This window comes from Eumetopias jubatus, unplaced genomic scaffold (genome assembly GCF_037043125.1).
Source record: "Eumetopias jubatus isolate StellerSeaLion01/CBP00866 unplaced genomic scaffold, mEumJub1_p1.0 scaffold_8, whole genome shotgun sequence".
In the NCBI taxonomy this organism is placed as follows: domain Eukaryota; kingdom Metazoa; phylum Chordata; class Mammalia; order Carnivora; family Otariidae; genus Eumetopias; species Eumetopias jubatus.
The window spans coordinates 97,304,788-97,331,351 of record NW_028274814.1 but is presented as its reverse complement, the minus strand read 5'-3'; the positions used below and the strand labels follow the sequence as shown (position 1 = coordinate 97,331,351).

The 26,564-nt window shown below is 39.3% G+C and overlaps 1 protein-coding gene across 1 annotated transcript; it reads right to left on the bottom strand.

Moving 5' to 3' along the window:
- Positions 1-1,720: 1,720 nt before the first annotated feature.
- On the bottom strand, positions 1,721-25,498 carry TMEM19 (transmembrane protein 19). The gene is made up of 6 exons (XM_028110950.2): positions 24,758-25,498; positions 22,988-23,101; positions 8,428-8,565; positions 7,811-8,065; positions 6,414-6,623; positions 1,721-4,998 (listed from the first exon to the last, which is right to left on the bottom strand). Exons 1-6 carry the CDS (start codon positions 24,885-24,887, stop codon positions 4,835-4,837), a joined length of 1,011 nt encoding a protein of 336 aa, XP_027966751.1. The 5' UTR covers positions 24,888-25,498; the 3' UTR covers positions 1,721-4,834.
- Positions 25,499-26,564: the final 1,066 nt, after the last annotated feature.

The following is a 26,564-nucleotide window of genomic DNA, read 5'->3' as shown; positions in this document are numbered from 1 at the left end:
AGACCCTTAACCTACTGAGCCACCCACGGGCCCCTAAAGTTAAAGCCTTTAACGACTAGATTACACTGTTGCCTCAGGCTTCACGATTGGGAATCTAAAAAAAAGTTATTTTTTAAAAGATTTTATTCATTTACTTGAGAGAGAGAGAGCGCGCGAGCGAGCACACACAAGCAGGGGGAGGGACAAATGGAGAGGGAGAAGCAGGCTCCCCATTGAGCAGGGAGCCTGATGAGGACTCAATCCCAGAACCCTGGGATCATGACCTGAGCTGAAGGCAAACACTTAACCTACTGAGCCACCCAGGTGCCCCCATTTTATTCTTTTGATTGCTAATAAGATAGTTAATAAGGAATACCATTTAAGACAATGATGGGGGGCGCCAGAGTTCTGGGATCGAGTCCCACATCGGGCTCCCTCCTCCTTGGAAGCCTGCTTCTCCTTCTGCCTCTCTGTCTTTCATGAATAAATAAATAAAATCTTTAAAAATAAATCAATAAAACAAAGATGGGGAGGGGTAGATGGGGAAGAAGGGTAATTTCCAGAGATTATTTTGAGTATTTTCTTGACTGGTAGAAGAAACACATTTGGATTGTAGAAATTTTAGGAAGAACATATTAATATTTTGGTATATTCCAACCTTTATTCCTTAATAGATTTTTCTTGAATGTAGGCATCCAACTTAAAGCAGCAAAATGGTATTAATTATAACAAAATTTCATTAATTAAAAAGAATCAATATGTTAAAATACACCCAAAACAGACATGCCCGGGTGGCTCAGTCGGTTGAGCATCTGCCTTCAGCTCAGGTCATGATCCCAGGGTCCTGGAATCAAGGCCCACGTCGGGCTCCCTGCTCATCAGGGAGTCTGTTTCTCCCTCTGCTGGCCACTCCCCCTGCTTGTGCGCGTGCTCTCTCTCTGGCAAATAAATAAAATCTTAAAAAAAAAAAATTAAAAAATATACTCAAAACAATTATTGTGTAGAAAATATCTCAAATTTCTAACAGTAGTTACTTTGGGGAAGGTGGAAGGTTTGGTTTATTGAGTTGTGGAGGCAAAAGGATATTTTAGCTTTATCTCTAATATTCTAATATTTTAAGAAGAATAGATTCAGCATGGGGCACCTGGGTGGCTCACTTGGTTAAGTGTCTGATTTTGGCTCAGGTCATGATCCCCGGGTCCTGGGATTGAGCCCGTGTCTGGCTCCCCACTCAGCAGGGAGTCGGCTTCTCCCTCTCCCTCTGCCCCTCCCCCCACTTGTGTGCGCTCACGCTCTCTCAATCTTTCTCTCAAATAAAAATTTAAAAAATCTGTAAAAAAATTAAAAGATTAGATTCAGTGTGTTACATAATCAAATATTAATTAAAAAAGAAAATAAATCTAGGGCACATGGCTGGCTCAATCAGTGGAGCATGCAATTCTTGATCTTGGGGTCGTGAGTGAGTTCAAGCCCAACACCGGGAGTAGAGATGCCTTAAAAAAATAAAAAAGAAATGCAAAAACAAAAAGAAAAAAAAAAACCCAAACATAAAAAGAGTTGCCACATGCATAAAATACATTTTGAAAGGGGTGATGAATGAGAGTTAACATGTCTAGTCTTAGCAAAGAAAACAATTTTAGGAGCCTTGCCCTTACTATCATTTCCTGACTCATTAGTTCCCAAACCATTAATAGCACATCACATGATTGAGAAATGTTGGAATCATCACAGTCCTCAGAAATTCAGGTAGCCAGACTAGTTTTATTTTTGATTTTCCTCCAGAAAAATGTTCTGATTATCAACTTTCAGTGACTCTTAAAGGAAACACTAATTACAAACAACTTAATTTAACAAACATATATTGAACATCTATATATTTTTAAAATATTCAGGACCATTTGGAATTACAGCAACAGATACTCCATTAGGAGATTAAATCATTTAACTCATAATTGTGTTTTCATCTTTAAAGCATGTACAGTTCACCTGAAATTTGATGGCTACAACACTTTTTTTCTCATTTGGTGACATCAGAACAGCAGATGAAACACCAGGGACATCAGATGATTGGGCTCCAAAATACCGACTGTGTATAACAGGGAGCAACTGTTAACACTACAGGCATAGGCAAAGTTTATGATATCTCACCTTGCATGATTTTTCTCTATAATAGGTCTTTATCTAATTGGGATGGGGTTGGCATTTCTGAAGGCAGCATCCTACATATATAGGAGTTAGAAACAAGAAAGAGATATATGCACCTTGGCTGAGGCATACATAACCCAAGTAATGAGAAAAACTAAGAATGGAATGACCAATTGTATCAATTCATTGTTCTCCTGGTACCTCCAATTGATGAGTCCTCAAATGCCACTCCTTTAAGTCTTCAGATCTCTTTCAAAAGCTTCAAAAGCCTTGAGCCACATACACCTTCCTCTCCTCTATTGCATAACTGTTTTAAGAAATGGTATGTACACCTTTAGGCTGCCTAGGTAGGCAGTACATACTGTTTTATTATACTGTTAGATGGAATTCTATGAAAGTGTTTTTAAAATAAATTGTTCACTCAGTAAAGAGGAAGAACAGATGGAACTAGTTAAATATCCAATTACAAAGGATGTTATAATAAAGTACAGCTAAGATTAAAGCAAAAAGAGCCACAATTCCTTACCTATAATTCTCATATCCAAAAAATGCTCTGAAAACAAAAAGTTTCTTCCTAAATTTGCTGACAAAACTGACCTGACCTGAGGCTCTTTATAGTCTTCAGTTACCACACTTAGTGGTGCTATTCATACATTCACCATAGAAATATTAGTGTATTTAAGAATGGTTGCTATCTTAAGACTCTTTTGAGAGTTTGAGTAAAATATATGTACTCTATTTAGTTTTCTAAAATCTGAAAATTTTGATTTTAAAACACAACTAGCCCTAGGTTTTCAAATAAAGGCTTGTCAAGCAGTATTTCCCTAACCTGTTAATGATACGGAGATACTATCAAACCCAAAGATGGTTGCAATAAATATTTTTATCCCATGGTATGTCATGAGGATGGGTCACCAGGAAAAGAGAAAAGGCATGTTGGAACAGCTATAGGAATAAACAGGCTGCATCAAAAACTGACACAGGAATGATATAGTAAGTGATGTAACTATAAGACACGGTATAATTACTAGAAACTATTATTGCATAAAGACAGCATACAGCACTGCTACTAATAGTTGTCTGCATAAAAATGAAGTCCCACTCTTTTGAAGCTTCTTTTATGTATTGTGCTTTAGGACATTCTGACTTAGTTCTGTTTAAAATTAGAATCTCCTAGAGAGCTTTCTATAAATACCCTATGCATGAGCCTCACCTTCAGATATTCTGATTTACTTGGTCTAGAGAGGGGCCTTGGCACGTGTTTTTAAAAATGGCCTACCCCTGGCTGGCTCAGTTGGTAGAGCATGCAACTCTTGATCTTGGGGTTGTAAATTTGGGCCCCATATTCGCTGTAGAGATTACTTAAAAAAAAAAAAAATCTTGAAAAACCAAAAAATGCCCTATATAATTCTCACGTGCAGCAAGAGCTCTTAAAAAGTCCTAATACCCAGGCTCTACCCCAGAACAGGTAAATTGGAATCCTTGAAAGTGAAGCCCAGACACAAGTATTTCTTTTAAAAGATGCTCAGGTGATTCCAATGTATAACCAAAGGCGAAAACCAATGATAGAGACTCCCTCTGTTGCTTGGATTAAGGATTAAGGGTGTCAACTGTTTTTTTGTTTTTCTTTTTTCCAGAATCAACTCAGTTCTCAATTATCACTGTAGTAGAGTCACCAGTAAAGAAGTCTAAGCTTTATCCACTCTAATAATGGTGGCTTATTCATGGAATCTCTCTTCAATTTAAATTTAAATTCAAAAGAAGGGGGGGGAATGTATGGAAATCACATGAGAAGTATTTTTAAATACTTTCAGCAAAATAATCCATACCATATCAAACTCCTTTAGCATACAATAAATCACACTGAAGAACAAACAGAAAAGTAGAATTCATTTTAGTTGAGTCTATATTTTACAGGAGAGCATAACTTAAGCACAGAATAGGAAATCAGCATCTTCCAATGAATTCTAGGTAGCAAACAAAGAAATAATTACAATAGTTTTCCAGTGACTAACTGTTCAGGGTGCCAAAGTAAAACAGATTCCTACACAAATTTCAAAGAAAGCTAGAAAATACATTAAAAAATATTAAATTCAAGATAATTTCTGCTCAAAAATCAACTGAAATATAAGGTGCACATTTTTTCGATAGAAATCTCTTGTTTTTACTTAAAAATATTTTTTTCATGCAGTCTAATGGTCATATGAAAAAGACATTTACTTTTTTTTCATTACTAACCCTGAGGAAGGAAGAACACATGTGGAGTAGCTCACTAAGAACCATACGCCATACTTTTCACAAGTGGAAATGGCAAGTAATGGAAGAAGTGAGGACTACACTTATTCAGGCTTCCACACACATCAGTTTAAACCACCCAAAACTAAAATTTCAGTAACTGGCACAAGTGGTATTACACTTTTAGTCCAACATACAGCAATATTTAGGGATAGTATGGCTTCATTGCTCACGAAGCTCTATTCAGCAGAAGAAAAATACGAATAAATTCTATGTACACTTCCCTTTCACTACAAAGACGTTAGCTGTTACAAGGGATTTAGTGAGAGGAACAATGTGGAATTTCATTACAATGAATAGGGAAAGAGCTGGTATTTCCTCTTTGCCAATTACAATGATTCTTCTTAGGATGAAATTTGGAATTGCAAAATTAGCTAAATTTACTGCAGTTTCAACCTTTGTAAATGAAAAAAGTTCACTCCCTGGGCCAAAAGCCCCAAGCAGCAGTTGGAAGTAAGAGAGCAATGAGGGCAGAAGAAAACAGATTCACTGCGTTGTTATCAAGAATCGGTTCTCCTGCTATGTGCTTCACCTCATTCGCCGGGCTGCTGACCACCATGCCAGTTCTTTCATCTAAACCTGGAGTGGAAAAGAAGCAAGTGAGGTGGAAGATCCAAATGACTTGATCTAAAACAAATTAGCTTTTCTCCTCCAAAGAATACAATCTTTGAAAGAGTCTCAACCACTTATAAATTGCCTTCAGTAGATAATTATATGGTGAGAGATATGGAACCCTTGATTACTAAGGATTTTTTTGAAATGGGAGTTTTAGTACACCTCAATACTGTTCTCTCAACACTGCTGGAGTTCCTTCACAGGATGAAGGAAGAACATTAACAGCAGAGAGAGCATGAAACTAGAAGATTAGGCCTCCAAGACCAACCTGTGAGGTCTCTGAGAATAGGGATCATGTCTTCAGCCTCTGCGATGGAAACCCAGGACCCAGCATGGTGCCACCACAGAGAAGGCACACAAAGAATTTACCGAAGGAATTAATCTTTCCCACAGCCTACATTAATTTTTTCAACCCACTCAACGTGGTCAGAAACTTCCCCAGTTAGAGCCCAGTGTGTAGAATAAAACCTACGTTCCTAAACAAACAAAAAACCCCAAAAACACAGGAAGGGAGGGGAAGAGACAGAGTGTGTGTGTGTGTGTGTGTGTGTGTGTGTGTGTGTGTGTGTGTGTGTGTGTGTGTGTAGAGTTAGTGACCTTTAGCTTGAACTAAAATCAGAGTGCTTCCTCCTTAGTATTTAGGTAAGAGAAATGAATCTGAGAGAACAAACATTGTGACATTGTGATAGGTGGGGAGCAAAGCAGAAGGGCAAGAACAGTATCTTGGCACATGAAGAGAACTGGAAGGACTGTACACAAGGAAACTCCCCCAAATCCCAGCCTCTTAACTGTATGAATCAAAGGAGAAAACATGGTCAGAATGTGGAGGAAATACAGACCTAACAGAATATCTCAGTAGACTGAAATGACGAGAGAGCCTCAGAAGCAAAGCATAGAAAATTCTGGGGAAAACCAACTCCCATATATCTTGAGTGGGGCTAAAAATTCAGTGGGGACAGAAAGCATTATGTCACAGTAAAAAATAGGTCATATTTGTACAGAGTAGTCCAATAATTCTCTCTCAAATGGACTTTGAAAACAGATGGAAGGTGCAGCATTAAAATGATCTGATCCCAAATGTTCTGCTTGCCCTGGGATTAGGTGAAGTCCCCAAAGCAAAAGCATCTGTTTCCTGCACTATCACTATGTTTCCTCCCCACACAGCTTCTACTCATTCGCTCTGTGGGACTAGTTCTCTTTCAATTAATTTAACAAAAAAAATTTTTTTTAAATCAAAATTGTAGAAAAGACTGTCCGTCATTCCTGGCCTCTTGATTTCCTCTGTCTTTGGGATTGTTTTCATTGCCATGTTTTTCTCCCCCACATTTCTTTCCCATTTAATACACCAATAAGTTGCAATAATAAAGTGATGTTCTTACCAGTAAATTGCATTGTAGCTCCTAAATATGAGTCTACAACTGATCCCAGTAATCCAGCCAGACCCCCAAATGCAATAATTGGCCACTGGGGAGCAGAAATGTCTAAATCATTAACAAAAACCAACTGTGTGAGGAAGTACGTGATGCCCACAAAGGTACCACCAAGTAGACTGGAGGCAAGGCCCACCATTGTGACCCCCCCATTGGTCCCTGAAGAAAAAACACAGATAAAATAATCTGGTTAACAATCAACAAACACATAAAATCAAGGAAAGCAAAAAAAAAAATTTGGTACCCATCTTATCAAGACTAATTCAAAGAAAAGGTTCTCTTTCATACAATCCAAAGACCATAGTCTAGTTAAAAAGGAGTCTTTTCTGAGCGCTGTGAATTGTGCAAGACTGTTGAATCACAGATCTGTACTTCTGAAACAAATAACGCAACATATTTTAAGAAAAAAGAAAAAGAAGAAGATAGCAGGAGAGGAAGAATGAAGGGGAGTAAGTCAGAGGGGGAGACGAACCAGGAGAGATGATGGACTCTGAAAAACAAACTGAGGGTTCTAGAGGGGAGGGGGGTAGGGGGATGGGTTAGCCTGGTGATGGGTATTAAAGAGGGCACATTCTGCATGGAGCACTGGGTGTTATGAACAAACAATGAATCATGGAACACTACACCAAAACAAATGATGTAATATATGGTGATTAACATAACAATAAAAAAATTAAAAAAAAAACAAAAAAAAGGAGTCTTTTCTCCTCATTAACTCATGACATGCTAAGCAATGCAGGGGAATGGTTCAATGGAACCAAACTGCCTGGTTTCAATCTTAGTTCTGCCATTTCTAAGTTACTTAACTTCTCTTAATTTCCTTGTTAGTAAGGTGGAAATAATAAAAGAACCAATTCACATGAATATTAAGGGTTTTAAGGATAATGACAATAATGATGAAGAGAAAAAATGAAAAGGACATGAGGAAGAAAAAAGGAGGAGAAAGTGGCGGGGGAAGACAAGGAGGAGAAGGGAATAAGAAGGGAAGGGTAGGGGATGACAAAGACAAAAATGTATTTAGTAGTTGTTGATAATGGTAACAGGGAACTGAGATCTATGTTAAAGCACTAACCACATAGTAGGTCCTCAAGAAACACTCTATTATTCTCTTCATTTTCCTCTCCTCCTGATATATCTCTGTGTTTCTGTACTGTTTATCTAGGACTTGCTAACATTTCCTGCAAATATTATTTCTTATCATCAATTTAATAGCCGACAACAACTTTCCCGTTAAGGAGACTAACTAAAATTCTTAAAAGTCTCTTAAGTAAGAAACGCAATAAGTCATATTTTTTTGGTTCATTTCGTTTTTTTTTTTTTTTAAAGAAACTTAAATAAAGACTCACCAACTGGAACTTTTTCCCAGGTTGTTATTAGCCTTGGCGGGCTTTTACTCAGAACGGGGCCAACTTCTGAAGCCCACGTGTCTCCAGCAGAGCAGGCCAGTGCAGCCAGGAGAGACAAACACATCCAGGAAGCAGTGTACTGCTTGGAAAAATCTACTGGGATTTCGCCGGGGCCATTTTCTATCATGTACAACAGGGCCAGCTCTGTAGGCACAGCTCCATTACAGAACACCTGAACCCAATTCCTCTGCCCGCCTACAAACGAACAAGTAGATACAAGGGACAAGAAATGCTTTCTCCTCAGAAGGAAAATCGTGCAGTTACAGGAACTTAAAGTTTAAGGAAAGAAAAATGACTACAATTTTAAAAATGACTAAAAGTCAGATGGTACCTTTACCTACATTCTATATTGTTTTAGAATAATTAATGATAGATTTTAGTGCTTCTAAAATTCTGTTGTTACTATTGTGGTGAAGTAATGATAAACTAAATTAGGCCACTACTTAAAAGTTCTTCTCATAAAAAATTTATCTGTTTCAACAGTCTAAACATGTTCTGATTATAAGCTTATAATATCTTAGGATGAAATAAGTGATGTCAAACATAATTCATTTTACCTTCTTTGTATTCTGAATCTAGACGCTTCTTTATTTCTCCCTTCCATTTAGTGAGTTTTGAAGAAGAAAGGAAAAACATCAGCAAAGAGGTAAAAAAGCTGAAATTTGCAATGGTTAGGATAAATCCAACCACAAGCCCTGAAAGAAACACATATATACACAGAATTATACTCAGTCCATACGTTAACGTTATAAAAAAAAGAATGGAATTTTTTTCAGTTATTTTTTACATTATAACCTGAAATGTACATTTCTTTTTTTTTTTAAAGATTTTATTTATTTGAGAGAGAGAGAATGAGAGACGGAGAGCATGAGAGGGAAGATGGTCAGAGGGAGAAGCAGACTCCCTGCCGAGCAGGGAGCCCGATGCGGGACTTGATCCCGGGACTCCAGGATCATGACCTGAGCCGAAGGCAGTCGCTGAACCAACTGAGCCACCCAGGCGCCTAAAACATTTTCATTTTTACCAATTCAGGTATTACCAAATAGTAAACTAAGTGTTGGTTTGATTAAACTGAGATACATTTTTTACCATATTTTGACCTCCTTTCAAACTATGAATATATGAATGTTATTATAGACATACCTTTTATAATCAAATTGTAGAACACAATAAATAGTAGTTATTTATTATTAAACTGTGTATTACATATGTTATATATAACATTTGGATAGATAGCTTACTTTTCAAATTAACTGTGGATCTTCCCAGGGAGGTTAAGATTGTAGGATCTTTCTAGCTCCTAATTTTTATATTTCCCTCTCATAGCCTGGATCTTTTTTTTCTACCTGCAGGCTAGCTTTTAAACTTTCACATGCTCTTTTGCTAAGCCTTATAAACTATGTGAGAAAATGGAGACAGTGTTTCTTAGCTATGTTTTACTATGTAAATCTAGGAACATAATCCTAGATTTTATGTGGAATTAAAATTGGAATACTTTCTATAAATGTGATTTCAGAATTTTAGACTTTTTTTTGTTTCTTTTATTTGGGCAAAGAAGAAAGAGAACGTCCTTCATTTTTCCATGAGTGACCAATTTCAAGGAAGGCTTATAATTCCTACAGTCTAATCAGGAGAATAAACAAGGGTGCACACATGCATGACCACATGTGCAAGCTGGGGGAGGGGCAGAGGGAGAGGGTGAAGGAGAGAAGCAGACTCCCAGCTGAGTGAGGAGCCTGACACAGGGCTTGATCTCACAACTCTGAGATCATGACCTGAACCAAAATCAAGAGTTGGATGCTCAACCGACTGAGCCACCCATGTGCTTCCCTCTAGGTAATTCCATTGAGAAAAATGCACACCTGCTGGAATTAGCTTCTTAAATTACTCAGATAGGGGCACCTGAGTGGCTCAGTTGGTTAAGTGTCAGACTCTTGATGTGGGCTCAGGTCATGATCTCAGGGTTGTTAGATCGAGCCCCGGATGTCAGGCTCTGGGCATGGAGCCTGCTTGGGATTCTTTCCCTCTCCCTCTGCGCCTCCCTACCCCTCACCCAAATGACTTAGATAATCCTTAAAGGCCTTTGTTACAAATTTTGAAAATGTTCTTAGGAGTAAAATTGGTGGTTGAGGTAGCAGAGTACCCTTGTTTCTATTACCACAGTGGTCAGTTAATACTACAAAAATGAAACAGGATTTGGGGAAGATGAAAGAGTAGGAAGCACCAGGAAATCTGTCTTCCCACCTAGACAACAACTGCACTGGCAGAATCTGACAAAACTATTTTGGAACTCTGGAGTCTACTGAAGGCTTGTAACTTTCAAGGGAAGGCTTGGAAGGGAAACTACAGTTAATTTTGGTCAATTTCAGTTCTTAACAATGCAGCAGCTATCCATCTATCACTCCCAGCCCCAGGGCAGGCAGGGCAGGAACTACAGGTGCAGCCTGCACACAGCTTGTGAGAGCTGGGTTGGGCAATAAGGACTTGTCTTCCACATATCAGGATTTGTATTCTGATCAACGACTGTGGCTTCTGATTATGGAGGTATAGACATAGAGGCTGGAAGCCATTGTTACACGCCACTCCCCACTGTTGCAAGCCCTTTCTTGTCTGGCTAAAGGGACTTCCAAAGGATTTAAAGGAGCAACGCCAACCCCCGTTCATTCTTCTGTTTTTCCTCCTTTGGAGAGCCAGACATCAAAGACTAGGACATTCAAAAGAAATTGCATTTACGGGGAAAATTAGAAAGTCATATACCAGGGAAAGGTATGGGCTCAGAAAAGACTGGGATGATCTTAGGTTTACACCTCAAGCTGATGCCTGGCAAGAGACAGCTGCAACAATCAAAAACAAGACAAAACAAAACAAAAAAGAGCAAAACCTGGGGACAGAGGAAATTCTGATTTCCAGAGTTAACACATTATTAGATTTAAATGTCCAGTTTTCAACAAAAATACCACAAAGCATACGAAGAAACAGACAAGTATGGCCCATTCAAAGGAAAAAAAAAATCAATGGAGGCTGTCACTGGAAGGGCCAGATGGTGGACCTACTAAGCAAAGACTTCAAAACAACTGTTTTAAAGATGCTCAGAGAACTAAAAGAAGACATGAAGAAAGTCAAGAGAACAATATGGAACAATATGGAAATATTAATAAAGAGACAGAAATCTAAAGAGAAACTGAAAGGAAATACTGGAGTTGAAAACAAGTCAGTAGAAACTCAAAGGCACATTTGAGCAAGCAAAAGAAAGAATCAATGAATTTGAAGACAGGCAATGGAAATTATCCAGTCTGAAAAACAAAGAAAAAAGAATGAAGAAAAGTGAACAGAGCCTGAGGGACATATAGGACACCATCAAGGAGAACAACATACCCATGTGGGAAATCCCAGGAGAAAAGACAGGGAAAAGGGGGCAGAGAAATTATTTGAAGAAATAATGGCTGAAACCTTCCCAAGTTTTATTTTTTTTAAACTTTCCAAGTTTGATGAAAGACATACATATAAACATGCAAGAAAGAAGCTTAGCAAACTCCAAGTAGAATGAATTCAAAGACAGCCACATTGAGACACATTACAATCAAACTGTTCAAAGACAAAGACAATCTTGAAAACAGAAAGAGGTAAGCAAGTCATCACATATGAGGGATCCTCAATAAGATTATCAACAGATTTCTTATCAGAAACTTTGGAGGCCAGAAGGCATTGGGCTGACATACTCAAGGTGTGAAAAGAAAAGAAAAAAACCTGTCAAACAAGAAGCTTACATCCAGCCAAACTATTTTTCAAAAGTAAAGGAGAGGGGCACCTGGGTGGCGCAGTCAGTTAAGCATCCAACTCTTGGTTTCAGCTCTCAGGTCATGATCTCAGGGTCCTGGGATTGAGCCCCATATTGGGCTCCACACTCAGCATGGAGTCTGCTTGAGATTCTCTCTCTCCCTCTCCCCCTGCCCCTCCCACTCATGCTGTCTCTCTCTCTCTCAAATAAAAAAATAAAATCTTTAAAAAAAAAAGTATAGGAAAAATTAGGAGAGTTTGTTATTGATGTTATGCTGGCAAAAATTCAAATTAGAATGTTATAACTTTAGGATGTTAAATATAATTGTCATGGTAACCAAAAAGAAAATAGTTATAAAATATACACAAAAGGAAATGAAAAAAGAATTCAAACATTTCACTACAAAAAATTAAACACAAAAGAAGACAGTAATACAATAAATGAGGAACAAAAGAACTATGAGAAACAGAAACAAATAGCAAAATGATAAAAATAAGTTGTTTCTCCTTAGTAATTACTTTAATTCTAAGGGAATAGGGGTGCCTGGCTGGCTCAGTTGGTAGAGCACGTGACTCTTCATCTCAGGGTTGTAAATTCAAGGCCCATGTTGGGTGCAGAGATTACTTTAAAAAAAAAATCTTAAAAAACAAAGTAGGGGCACCTGGGTGGCTCAGATGGTTAAGCAACTGCCTTCAGCTCAGGTCGTGATCCCAGGGTCCTGGGATCGAGCCCCACGTCTGGCTCTTGGCTCAGCGGGGAGCCTGCTTCTCCCTCTCCCTCTGCCTCTCCCCCTGCTCATGCTCTCTCTCTCTCTATCTCCGTGTCTCGAATGAATAAATAAAATCTTTAAAAAAAAAAAAAGTAAATGTAAGAGGATGAAACCCTCCAATCAAAAGACAGAGATTGTGAAAATAAAAACACATAGTCCAATGCCGTCTATAAAGAACTCACTTTAAACCTAAAGACACAAACGGGCTTAAATTAAAGTAAAAGGACTGAAAAAGATATTCCATGCAAACCGTAACTAAAAGAGAGCAGAGGTGGCTATACTAATACCAGACAAAACAGATAAGCTCACTTCTCATGTGACATAATCCCATATTTTTTCTTCCTTTTCACACTTCCTTTCTTTCTGGTGTAACAAGACGCTCTAAGCTCTTCCCAAACCTAGTTTTCCCCAGTCCTGGAACCAGTCATTTATTTCTCTGAGGAGCTTTGGTTCATTTTAGTGGGGAAGGAAACTGAAGGTCAAGATCTAGGCTCTCAGTATGCTCATTGCTATTGGGGTATATTTGCTTTTTGTGGACAGGGCAAGTGAATACATACACACACACATATATATGAGCATACAAATATACACACATGCATATGCATGTGCATATATACATGTAAATATACACACACGTATTCTAGAAATCACAAGATCACACCAATAACTGCAATTACAATCCATCTCTATAGGTTTTCTCTTGCTTTTCCCCATTCACATTTGTATGGCTCTTTCCATGTTAAGAACCTGGCTTCAAACAACAATGATAATTTCACTCATTTTTTTCAATCCCCTATCACATCTAAAACTTTTAGAACCACACTAAAATAGTTTAGATTTGTTTGCCATTCTCCCCTTCCCTTAACCCAAGACTGAAGGAATATAATTAAATGCTATGTTCACAAGTTTTCTTTTTTCCCTGCAGTGTGCTTATAGTATTGATTTAAAATACAACTGGGTTCATATACTCTCTCTCTCTCATATTCTCGTTCTCTCAAATTTGCTTTCAATTTTAGATTTTCCCTTTTCCCATCCTTACCATTTTATTTCTTAAATATGTAGAACACTAGCATGCTTTCAAAAGTCAAACTTATACAAAAAGGTACTCAGAGAAGGGTCACTTTCTCCCAGGTCCCTTTGCCCCTCTCTTCATATTTTGCTCTCCCTCCATTCTTTGTAAATATTGTTTCTTAGTTTATCATTCCTGTGTTTCTCTTTATAAAATATACATAATGAATGTTTTCTTATCTTCCTTTCTTCTTTATATAAAAGGTAGCATTCTCTATGTGTTCTTTCCAACTTATAAGCACATTTTTTTTTTTTAAGTTAAGTTCTACGTCCAACATGGGGCTTGAACTCACAACCCCAAGAGCAAGAGTCACATGCTCTACCTACTGGGCCAGCCAGGCACCCCTATAAGCATTTTTTTTAAAAAAAGATTTTATTTATTTGACACACACACAGAGAGAGGGAGAGTGAACACAAGCAGGGGGAAGGGCAGAGGGAGGGAGAAGCAGGCTCTCCAGAGCAGGGAGCCTGACATGGGGCCTGACCCCAGGATTCCAGAATCATGACTTGAGCTGAAGGCAGACACTTAACCGACTGAGCCACCCAGGTACCCCTTTATAAGCATGTTTTAAATAATAATTTTATAGTCCTTTTGGGGAGAGAATGTGCTAACTCTGGTATTGAGGGCTCCGGTCAGTGGCACTCAAGAAATTTACATTCTTTGTTAATTAGTCTCTTAGGAGTTTGGCTGCTTTAAGTCTAAACTTCCTGTTTGGGGTAGGGGTTCTGAAGAGAATCCATCTCTGTCCCTGCAGGGCTGGGGACTGGTTTCCCAGAATGTGATAACCACATTAAGGCACTGTTATCTTGTGTGGCCCTATCCAGGCTGCCTGCTTGTATTTCTAAGTACAGGTATTTCCATCCCTGACTAACTTTATCATTAACAATTTCCCTTCTCAGGGCACCCGGCTGGCTCAGTCGGTAGAGCATGCAACTCTTAATCTTAGGTGAGTTCAAGCCATGTGTTGAAAGTGAAGCCTGGTTAAAATTAAAACAAACAAAACAAAACCAATTTCCGTTTTCTGTAACTCTTAAGATAAATATATCCAGTTTTGTTATATAAAGATTTTTGTTAACACATTAGACAAAATTATTAATAGAACATATATTAAACAGACGTTAGTATTAAATAGTATTTTCTTAAACAATGGAACAGGGAACCAGGTTTCTATTTCTGTAAAACCTCTTTCTGTTGGGATGCCTGGGTGGCACAGTCGGTTAAGCATCTGCCTTGGGCTCAGGTCATGATCCCAGGGTCCTGGGACTGAGTCCCACATCAGGCTCCCTGCTCAGCGGGGGTCTGCTTCTCCCTCTGCCTGCAGCTCTCCCTGCTTGTGCTCTCTCTGACAAACGAATAAAATCTTAAAAAAAAAAAAAAAGAAAGAAAGGAAGAAACTCTTTCTGGTGGTTAGTTCAACATTCAGGTACCACAACTACTGACACATTTACTGACTTATCTATCCAGAGATACTCAAATATTGGCATTTTACTCAAGTTTAGCACATTTTAATTGAAAGTGCAAGAAATAGGGTAATGCTGTGTAAAGTACTAATAAAGTGCTTCAGCTCTGGAAATGAACAGTCTGGAGTTCAAACCTTGGCTCCTCTCTTTACCTCACTTTGACTAAATGTTACCTAAGCATAAACCTCAATTTCTTATTGGTGAAATAAGAATAACAATTCCTTCCTCATTGGCTTGCTGTGAAACGTTAAATGAGATAATTTTTTTTTAAGATTTTATTTATTTATTTGACAGAGAGAGAGCACAAGCAGGGGGAGCGACAGGCAGAAGGAGAGGGAGAAGCAGGCCTCCCGCCAAACAGGGAGCTGGATGCGGGGCTCGATCCCAGGACCCTGGGATCATGACCTGAGCCGAACGCAGATGCCTAACGACTAAGCCACCCAGGTGCCCCTAAATGAGATAATTTTTTACAGTATGCTTATTATATTACCGAGATGTAGAAGGCTTTTCATAAACATTCACTAATATCACTGGTAATAATAGCAGCTACAGTGTTGTAAAACCTCAGTAACATTACTTTTGTAATTAATTATTATTGTAACAAAATTAATGGTGAATATTATTTTTGTTATCCAACCTTTAAGTTTTTTTTCAATTGGTGTTAAAGTATTACAAAAGTAGTACATGACTACTGGAGGGGAAAGCCAAAAAATATGGAAGTATACAAAGTAAAAATTAAAACATCTCTGTGCGCCCCCATACTCCCATCCCTTTTCTATAGTCACTATTAAAAATTTGTTCCACTGTTGGGACGCCTGGGTGGCTCAGTCGGTTAAGCGACTGCCTTCGGCTCAGGTCATGATCCTGGAGTCCCGGGATCGAGTCCCACATTGGGCTCCCTGCTCAGCGGGGAGTCTGCTTCTCCCTCTGACCCTCCCCCCTCTCATATACTCTCTCTCTCTCATATTCTCGTTCTCTCAAATAAATAAATAAATCTTAAAAAAAAAATTTGTTCCACTTTTTTTTTTTTTTTTAAGATTTTATTTATAGAGAGACACAGTGAGAGAGGGAACACAAGCAGGGGGAGTGGGAGAGGGAGAAGCAGGCCTCCCGCAGAGCAGGGAGCCCAATGCGGGGCTCGATCCCAGGACCCTGGGATCATGACCTGAGCCTAAGGCAGACACTTAACGACTGAGCCACCCAGGCGCCCCTATTCCACTGTCTTTAAACAAACTCAGAGTAAGGTGGCCCTAAAACACCCTACACTGAAATGCTACAAATCATCAACATCCTTTTTACTTCAATGACCTTAAAATACCACATGAAGTGATCAATGTTCATGTTGATGACAGGTTCAGAATGAGGAAATAAATTGAAGGCACTGTACTTTGAAAGAATGATTTCTTTTGTGTAGTCTAAACATATCTTGGTATTTTTTGCAACTCCTAGCTATGTCTGAACTCTTAATCAGTAACTGCTGTCTCCAGTTCCTGTCTATTACATCTCCCCCAAACCACCTCTGGAATCTAATTGTGACTGATAAGAGTTGATACGCATAACAAAAGGGTGCTCTCAAAGCACTTCAAGATTCAAGAATTATTACTGCCTACTGAATTTTAAATATGTAAATTCTGCACTTAACAGAGTCTTTTGGGGAAGTAAAACAACACTGTCTACAAACATCTCTGACAGCAAGAGTAGACTTATACCAAAAATTTCAACTAAGGTGACCTGGGTATAATAACCCTGAGAGGCAGAAAAGGGAAAGGCAGGACTAAAATTTTATAATTTAATAAACTGAAATCTAATCAATTCTATCACAGGTAATCTACCTACAGAAAGACTGTGGGAATCAATTAACCCAAAATACAGAACATGAAGGCCAAAGAACCAGAAGTTGGCAGACTTGTTGAATCCTGTACAAGGGATGGGACCCTTTGACCTAAGTACCTGCAATATCTGATAGGGAAACTGAAGGACTCCATAAAATTCTGCTTTTTGCTCTTTTTCCTTCTGTTCTTGCTAGGACCTGAGCCCCCACTTTATTAATGCCTCATAATGCAAATACTGTATGTCCTCTTTGTAAGGGACAAGGAGTTAATGATTCCTTTAGACTAGGCAACTTCTAAGGAAGAACCAGGTGAGAATGAACCGAGGAAGCTATCACATGCATATTCCAGACCACTGGCACTAAACATCTGGATGCCAAGGAATAACATCTGGGCCCTTGTCTTTGTTCTTACCGATTCCTGAATGCCTAAGAGGGCACACACACCGAACCACAATCTTCAATAAAACCCCAGACCCCAAACAAAGCTGGGACTCTCTCTCCTTTCCTTTCTGAGTCTCCCAGACACTATCTCTATCTGCACTCTCTCTATATCTTCAATAAACACTGCTTTCCCTTCCTGCTGGCTTATGTTTGATTTCTATCCTGCACACAGCCAGGGACTCTGTTGGCCAATCCTGTGGGACCCCCTCTGGGTCCTAGACCTGGCCTGCTGGTATCATATCGACTGTTTCTCAGACTTAGTACTCACCAAAGAAATTTTCTAGTTATACTCTAACTTCTCAAATGGCCTGACTACAACAGAGCATGCCTGAACAGTGATGTTTGTATTTCAGTCTGCAACTGACTAGTTGTATAGATATTTTTAAAAGACACACTTTATTATTATTATCCTTTTTTAAGTAGGCCCCGACGCCTGAGTGGCTCAGTCCATTAAGTGTCTGCCTTCGGCCCAGGTCATGATCCCAGGGTCCTGGGATTGAGCCCTGCACTGGGCTCCTTGCTCAGCAGGAAGCCTGCTTCTCCCCCTCCTGCCTGCCGCTCCCCCCTGCTTGTGCTCGATCTCTCTCTCTCAAATAAATAAATAAAATATTTAAAAATAAATAAATAAATAAATAAATAAATAAAGTAGGCCCTGAGCCCAATGTGGGGGACTTGAACTCATAACCCTGAGATCAACAGTCACATGCTCTACTGAGTCAGCTAGGTACCCCAACTAGTCTGTATTTTATCAGATTAATAAAGTGGCATTCTGACTCCTGTACCAGTCCCATGTGACGACAGTGAGCAACATAAACTGGTTTTCTTAGGTCTGATCAACTCTGGGTACCTGACAAAACAAAGCTTCTATTTCAGAAAGACTGAACACCAGACCTAACTATGGTAACCCAAAGAGGCAAGGCCACTCTTGTGAGACTACATGAAGCACAACCACTGGCCTTTCTAGAAAATTCTCCATTTGCATGCATTTCCACTACACTTACAGCACAGAGTTCTGGGAATGAAATGCCTCAAACCCATCTCTTTTATCATCTGTATCCCATGACTAAAACTGTAAGCTCTCTGACAATGGGATAAATTCTAAGTGCCCAGAACAGTGCGTGGCATATAGGAGACCCTAACTATACATTTGTTAAATGCATGATGGAAAAAAAAAATAGTAAGCAACTAAGCTGAATAGTCTTGGTAAGTGAAATTAAATTTATTTATTTATTTGTGAAATTAAATTTAAACTTGTCAAGTCAAGGGATGCCTGGTGGCTCAGTTAAGCATCTGCCTTCAGCTCAGGGTGTAATCCCAGGGTTCTGGGATCAAGTCCCACATGGGGCTCCTTGCTCAGCAGGGAGCCTACTTCTCCCTCTGCTTGTGCTCTCTCCCTCTGACAAGTAAATAAAATCTTTAAAAAAAAAATAAATAACTTGTCAAGTCAAAAATCCGATGACAGATTGTCCATACTAAGTTCAAAGAAACACAATGAACAACTGGACTATATAAGACCTCCTTGGAGCAAATCCTCTACACAGTGCTTTACAGTTTATAGTCACTTTCCCATATATCCCTTCATGTGATCCTCCTCATTCTAGAAATAATCTCTCTCTCAATCTCTCCCAAATAATCTCTCTCAAAAAAATCAAACAGAGCAGATGCCTTCACTTCAGTGTCCATTTTAAGCACTGCCTCAAACCCTCCCCTCTTCTATCAACACTGAGGTATGTGTTCCTGTGTCATGGCGGACTCTTTTAACACCCAGATCCTGAGGAAGTTCTGAAACTCTTCTCAATCCCAAGCACACTGAAGGCATGATATGGCAAACCACATTAAAATTCCTAGGACTGTGAACAGTAATAGTGGAAGGAGAACAGTAACAACTAACACTTATCAAATACTTATTATGTGTGCCAGGTACTGTGCTAAGCTTCTCACACAGATGACTCTTCATGGTAAGTCAATGTTGTAGATAAGATCACTCCTTCTCGTTTTACAGATAGGAAAAGTACAACGCTGAGAGTTTAAGTGATTTGTAGTCATACTCCAGGACAGTATTCCCAAGTACTGTATAATTTGAACTAGCATTAGTTTTTTGTCCTTAAGGGAAAAAAACCTCTAAACAAAAGATACCAATATTCATGGAATGAAATGATTAGAAAAAGAAAAACAGAGGTTTTAAAATCAGTGTACATATATTTCCTAAGCACATATTCAAAGCATGGGACACAGGAGCATATGATGCACTCCCTGTCTTCAGGAAATTTATAATATGGTTAAAAGCAGATAATAAATCACTAACGGTGAATGTTTATATAATGCTTTGTAGCTTTAAAAAATGTACTGTCCCATACATTATTTTGTATGAGCCTCACCAAAAAGCCCTAAGGAACTATTTCATAAGAGATGAAGAAATTGAGGCTTCAAGGAGTTAGGTAATGTGGTAAAGTTCACAGAGACAGCCAAGTGGCAGTCCTAGAATTCAAATATACACCTTCTAATTCTAAATCAAGCTAGGTAGGAGAGGAGTAGAGGCCCAAGGGCTAGAAGGCAGAAAAGGAAATGGTAGCAGGAAAGAAACCTAAGTAGAGGGATGCCTGGGTGGCTCAGTCAGTTAAGTGGCTGCCTTCGGCTCAGGTCATGATCCTGGAGTCCTGGGATTGAGCCCCACATTGAGTTCCCTGCTCAGCGGGGAGTCTGCTTCCTCCTCTCCCTCTGCCCCCAAGCTTGTGCCCACGCATGCACTCTCTCTTGCTCACTCTCTGTCTTTCAAATAAATAAATAAATTCTTTAAAGAAACATAAGAAGAGATCAGAAAAGGAAGAGAAGCAGGGCAATATACAACAGGGAAACCAGAGGAAGACAGGATTTCAAGAAGGACTTGACTCTTCTTTTGATAGGTCAAGAACAATAAAAACCAAGGCAAGACTACCTGAGAAAAGACATTTTTAACAAAGCATAACTCTGTGTGATTATATTCAAACAGAGGCAGCTCAAATTACTTGCTATAAATGAGTTAATACTTCCAAAGAGCCGACAGCAGTGCCTGGTACATGGTATGCACAACATAAGCATTTGCTAAATAGATAAATCATAACCATTCCTAATGTCCATTATATGGTACGATAAAATATAAAAATGTCAATATGTCAGTTAACTGCAATTCTCAACTACCCCAAAGAAGGAAAAAAGTCCTTGAACAATGTTTCTCAAATATGAAGAAAGAGAATTAGCATGATTCTTAAGAACTAGGCATAATAATGGGCGCCCGATAAATGTTGGCTATATCTATGCATGAGCTAAGAATTTTTTTAAGATATTTATTTATTTATGTATGTATGTATGTATGTGGGAGAGAGCGAGCAAGCGCACACCCGAGTCGGGGGGAGGAGGAGAGGGAGAGGGACAAGCAGACTCTGTGAGAAGCCTGACTCAGGGCTCGATCCCACTACCTCGAGATTATGACCTAAGCTGAAATCAGGAATCAGACGTTCAACCCACTGAGCCACCCAGGTACTCCTGAACTAAGAACTTCATAGTGATTATCTGATTTAATTCTTACTGCAACCTGTAAGAATGAAATCAGAGGTAGATCAAGGTTTTGTAGGGCCTGAAGCTTATAAATTAAAAAAAAAATACAAAAATATCTTTTAGCTTTGTAAAATTTACAAATCCATAGGACCCCGAGAGCACACTGCTAGGGCTCTTCTCAAGGCCTTGGAGCGTACATTGCAAGTGAAGATGCCATGAAGTTTAAGGTGTTATAACTTCATTGTATATCTTTCTTTAGGTTGGATATTAAAAATCTCATTTCAGGGGTGCCTGGGTGGCTCAGTTGTTAAGCATCTGCCTTCAGCTCAGGTCACAATCCCAGGGTCCTGGGATCGGGCTCCGCATCGGGCTCCCTGCTCGGCAAGTGAATACAGTGGCAGCAGAGTGTGTTTACAGTGCTAAATTAGGGCTGATGACCAGCAGTATTTTGAAGGTTGGGTAGATGGCTTCAACACCTGCCAGTTCTAGGAGGGGCACCTGGGTGGCTCAGTCAGTTAAGTGACCAACCCTTGATTTAGGCTCAAGTCAAGATTTCAGGGTCGTGAGATGGATCCCTGTGTTGGGCTCCACGCACTCAGCATAGAGTCTGCTTAAGATTCTCTCTCTCCGGGGTGCCTGGGTGGCTCAGTCGTTAACCATCTGCCTTCGGCTCAGGTCATGATCCCAGGGTTGTAGGATCGAGCCCCACATTGGGCTCCCTGCTCAGCAGGAAGCCTGCTTCTCCCTCTCCCACTCCCCCTGCTTGTGTTCCCTCTCTGTGTCTCTGTCAAATAAATAAATAAATAAATCTTTAAAAAAAAAAAGTTCTCTCTCTCCCTCTGACCCTCCTTCTCCACACGCATGCTCTTTCTAAATAAATAAAATCTTAAAAAAAAAAAAAAGATCTGCCAGTTTTAAATAATCATCATTCTGTAGTGATCTCATCCTACATGTATTATTTGGAGGGAATCCTCATGTCTTGGGGCTTATAACACTGGCAGTATATGTAAATCCCAATGTCACACCAGATCATATCACCCCTTTGATTTGAGGCAAGGGAGATTCCACCTAGTTTGAAATAAAATCTTTACTGTGGGGAGGCTGGGTGGTTCAGTCGGATGAGCATTGGTTTCAGCTCAGGTCATGATCCCAGAGTCCTGGGATCGAGCCCTGCATCAAGCTCTGCGCTCAGTGGGGAATCTGCCTGGGATTCTCTCTCTCCTTCTGCCCCTCCCTCGCATGAGCTCTTGCTCAGACGCACATGCTCCCTCTGCTAAAATAAAAAAATCTTAAAAAAAAAAAATCTTTACTGTATCCCATAATTATGCCTCCTTATTACCTGGTCCTTGCCTATTTCTTTAATTTTCTATGTTCCTTTTTTTTTTTTTTTTTTTACTATTTTCCAGTCAAATGAGCCTTATTCTCACACCCAAATAAGCCAGGGTGTATGTCAGGGTCTTTACACATGTTATTCTGTCAGCTTGGAACTTGCTTCTCTCAGACCTTGTCATTGCTGGCTTCTTCACGTCTTGGTTCAAAACTACATCCTTAGAGAAAAGGGTTATGCTTGACCCTATCTACAAAAGAATGCACACATCCCCCACATACACACTTTACTATCTTAATTTTTCTCATAAATTTTATCATTATATAAAAAGTTTTATGTATTTTGTAATCTAACTGTTCTAAAGAATGAAAATTCCGTAAGAACTTGAACCCTTGTTCTTGTTCACAGCCATACCCCTAGTTTCTAGAAGAGTGGCATATAGTAAGTGCTAAATAAATATGTCCTAAAAGAACAAAAATTTGGCATATCCCTAACCCAGTTCTGAAAAATAAGTCTAGGATACTTAGTTTGGACTGCTTTGCTTGAGGCTACTAATAGCAATTTCCAAGAGTGATTCTTTCCAACAGCTCCTCCACTGTACACCTAGCAGGAGTGCTCCAATGTTTGTGCTAGCAGATAATACAACTAAGAGAGCAGAATCATCAAGGAACTCAAAAATCTATCCTATTAATCTACTTGATATCAATTACAAAGTTAAATTTGTACATTGCACTGCGTATGTCAGTATCTGAAATTTTGACAGAATAGGAATGCTAAGCATTATATAACTATTATTATCTAAAAAACATAATGGGATTTATAGTTTCATATGTTCAGAATTTAGAAAACATGAGTTTAAATTATATAAGCAAGCACTTATTATGTAAACTTTTAAAAGAAAGACATACCTCCTAAAGCCCCACTGTGGTCTAGACTTTTCTTTTTAAAGCCATTAGAGACGATCAAAACAGGAACAACAACAGAAAACAGCCAACGCCAAGGAGAAATAGGCTGTAAATTACCTAAAAAATTAAATTCACAGGTTAGTCTTGGCTATAAGCTTTGATAACTGCATTCTGGATAAAAATATTGTCATAAGTAGAGAAACTGAGATGAAGTCACCAAAGTAAATTAACTATGTTGAGACTTATGTATTTCCAGAGAGACAGTCCTTTTGGAGAATGACCAAGTAAGTCCTGTCCAAGTTTTGATATTTCATACATATTTGGAGATTTGAAATGACTCTCTAGTTCCCCATTGTTTTGGAAAGGAGGCACATATTAAATCTCAAGAATTGTATAGAACAAACTATTTTCTTAGCAGGATCCAATTATTCTTCTTTCTGCCTTTCAGAGAGATTTATTTTTTAAAGTAACATTCTTACAGGCTACACACCTCCATTTCAGCAATTAGCAACTGATTTTTCCAAAGGTTGCATCCACCTCACAGATGTTTCTTTTTGTTTGGCTAGCATAATGTTTTCAAACCATTGGGAGTCAATATTTAAAGATTAGGAGGTTTCATATAAAAATCCAGAACCCTGGCTTCTGTTTTAAAACTGGATGCTCAGGCCCACATGGCATAATTGACCACAGTGGAGAGAGGCCACCCCCTTTAGACAAGTCAGCTTTCTCATTTAAAGCTCCCACCATTCCTGACTCCTAGACACCAAGACTAAGTGAGCATAGTGAAGAAAAATGTGAACTATTGCTAGAGCCCATGCTTCTATCAAAAATGGGAAAATGGAAGATAAAGCGTGCCAAATGTTCAACAAAAATTCTATTTCTGAAAATGACAACTTCTCAAGTGTTTAAGGTGCAAAGATCAGGGGCCTGGTTCCAGAGGGGCACTTTGGTTTACAAATCCTGGTTTATTCCATTGAGTTCAAGTCATAGTAATTTATTACTAGCACAAAAGAGAATCTTCTCTCATACTTCTCCTCAAACCCTCATCCCCTACTGTGAATCATTATGAATGAACCTGAAGACCACCCATTCAGATTATTCCCATGTCTCTGCAAAAGGCTAAGGTCTGAAATGGCAATCCTTTCTCACTTGACTTTTCACTTTTTCTTTTCAGCTGAACAGTACTCCATTTTTATAGGAGTACCAAGGAAATTTCTGTAAAGTCATACTTATGTTCTAAGGAGTCTTCAAAACTGTAAAGGTTTGAGTCCAGAGTATCTTATATATGTGCGGTGGGGCTTCAGATTTTAAAAGAAGTCTGTTCTTTTGAAGTGACCAAAGAGCAGACAAATCCTCCAAATCTCCAAATGTAAACATTACACCACCTTTTATTTTTACTGCTGTTTTTACAGGATACAAAAAACTGATAAACTAGTTACAAATATTCTTACTAAAAGCATCACTGCAATTGCTTTACAAAATTGTATTTCATTTCACTTAATTTCTCATGAAGATAGATGTAATAACTACATACAACATAAAAATGTATTTTGAAATATGCTTAATCAGTATTATCAGAGGCGGTGTTTCTTAAATGTTCAAAGTAGTGCTTATATTTTAATGTTGGTAAATTAAATTCAGGCTGTGGAAGTTAGGTAAACACAACAATTTACAACCACTCAGAAGATACAAGTTTTGGGATTTCATTAATGATACAATTTTCAATTCCACCAATTAGATTATAGAAAAACAACTCAGAACACTCATACTTACCATAATAGGTGCTTGCAGTCATAGACATAATCCAGAAAGCTAAAGAAATGCAAATGATCAGGCTCAATATAACTATATTAGTTATCATCTTTATATATTTTTTGCAAATATTGTCGTCAAGATCGGTCATGGAAAATAACGATATGAGCCCCTGAGGGGGAAGACAGTGTGTCTAAGGAAAAATAAGTCATTTAAGTTGCCAGCAAAAAACTCGCGCAGGGGCCAATATAAATGCCAACATCTTACACCGACCGCAAAAATAACATAAACCCCAACTAGTTCCGGAAACTGCGGCTGATGGAGATCTCAAACTCCCGTGAGCGAGGTTAAGACCTCACTGGAAAAGCAAAGCTCATTCTCTCTGAGCGCCGGGTCCTACGCCGGCGGTCACTTCACACCTGAGCTCCACAGACAGGAAAACGAAAAGAAAGCAGAATCAGCCAAACGCCAGTCCTGGGACCGCGGGCTCCGCCTCCACCGCCCGCCCACGCGCTGACGCCGGGGTTGGGGGGGTGGGAGTGGTGGGAGAGGTGGGGAAGTGACTCTCGGCCGCAAAGAGGGTGCGCAGCCAGAACCAGGGTGAGTTCCGAGGGTGAGCCCTGCGCGGTGGGGCGCGGTCACATCGCGACAGCCGCTGGCGCCGCCCCACAGTTCAGGTCCAGCTCGCCAGGGCCAAAGCCCCTTGGAGCTCAGCCGCGCACCGAGTCGCGTCTTCGCTTCCTGTGCGCAAACGCGGCGGCCATCTGAGGGCGTGGCTTCGCTCACGTGAACTTTTTAAAGGGCGGTTCCAAGGACAGGCGGCTTGGCAGAAGCAGCCAGGGCCTTTTAGGGATTGTAATTCTCGTCGGAATCCGGATCTGGAGCCTTAGTTCCTTGCGTTTGAGAACATACTCAAACACGGGAGGATGAAACCACCACCAGGGTAGGAATAGAAGACAGGAGTGCGAATGAACTTAAACCCAGTAAGTCCATTTCAAGCATAATCGAATGCTTTTTCATCTATAAAGAGTTCATGCCATATACAATATGGATTTTTTAAAAACACTTAATTTATTTATTTTAGAGAGAGAGCACAGGTTAGGGGAGGGACAGAGAGAATCTCAAACCGACTCCCGCTGAACCCGGAGCCAGTGGTTCAGCTTACTCCTAGGATCCTGAGATCATGACCTGAGCGGAAATCAAGTCAGAGGCTTAACCCAGTGAGCCTCCCAGGGGCCCCTAATATTATGGATTTTTTTTTTTTAAGGGTAAGGGGGATATATTGTGTTGTAGGAGCAATTTTATGACAGAAAATTATTTAAAATGACACTGTTTAGTACCTATAATCTGCGGGACACTGCTGGTTGCTAGAGAGGTAAACATAACGCCGGGCATAGTTCTGCTATTGAGCTCAAATTTACTGTCATGACACCACTTACATTGTGGAAATCTGTTCCTACACCTCTCATTTTAAGTGTGTGCAGTCAATTCATTTAGAAGAACGTCTTGTTAACATTAAGTCTGAATCTTGTGGCTTATGCCATGTTTTATTTGAAATTAACTTGTGTGCCTGGGTTAAAATTAAGTGATAATTACAGCATATCTGAACTTTTTCGGAAAGTTGGCTGCTGACAACGTAGAGGCAAGAGTTTCAGATATAGTACCCAAATGTTTTAACCCAGAGTACTTTTTCTTTGAAAAGTCGTTTTTTTTTTTTTTAACTACTGAGTCCTTTTTAAAAACACACAATTCTAAATTTAAGTAACATGCCAAGACAACATCCTTTTCTTTGGTACATCTAATTAACTGTGAAGTAGGATTAAATACT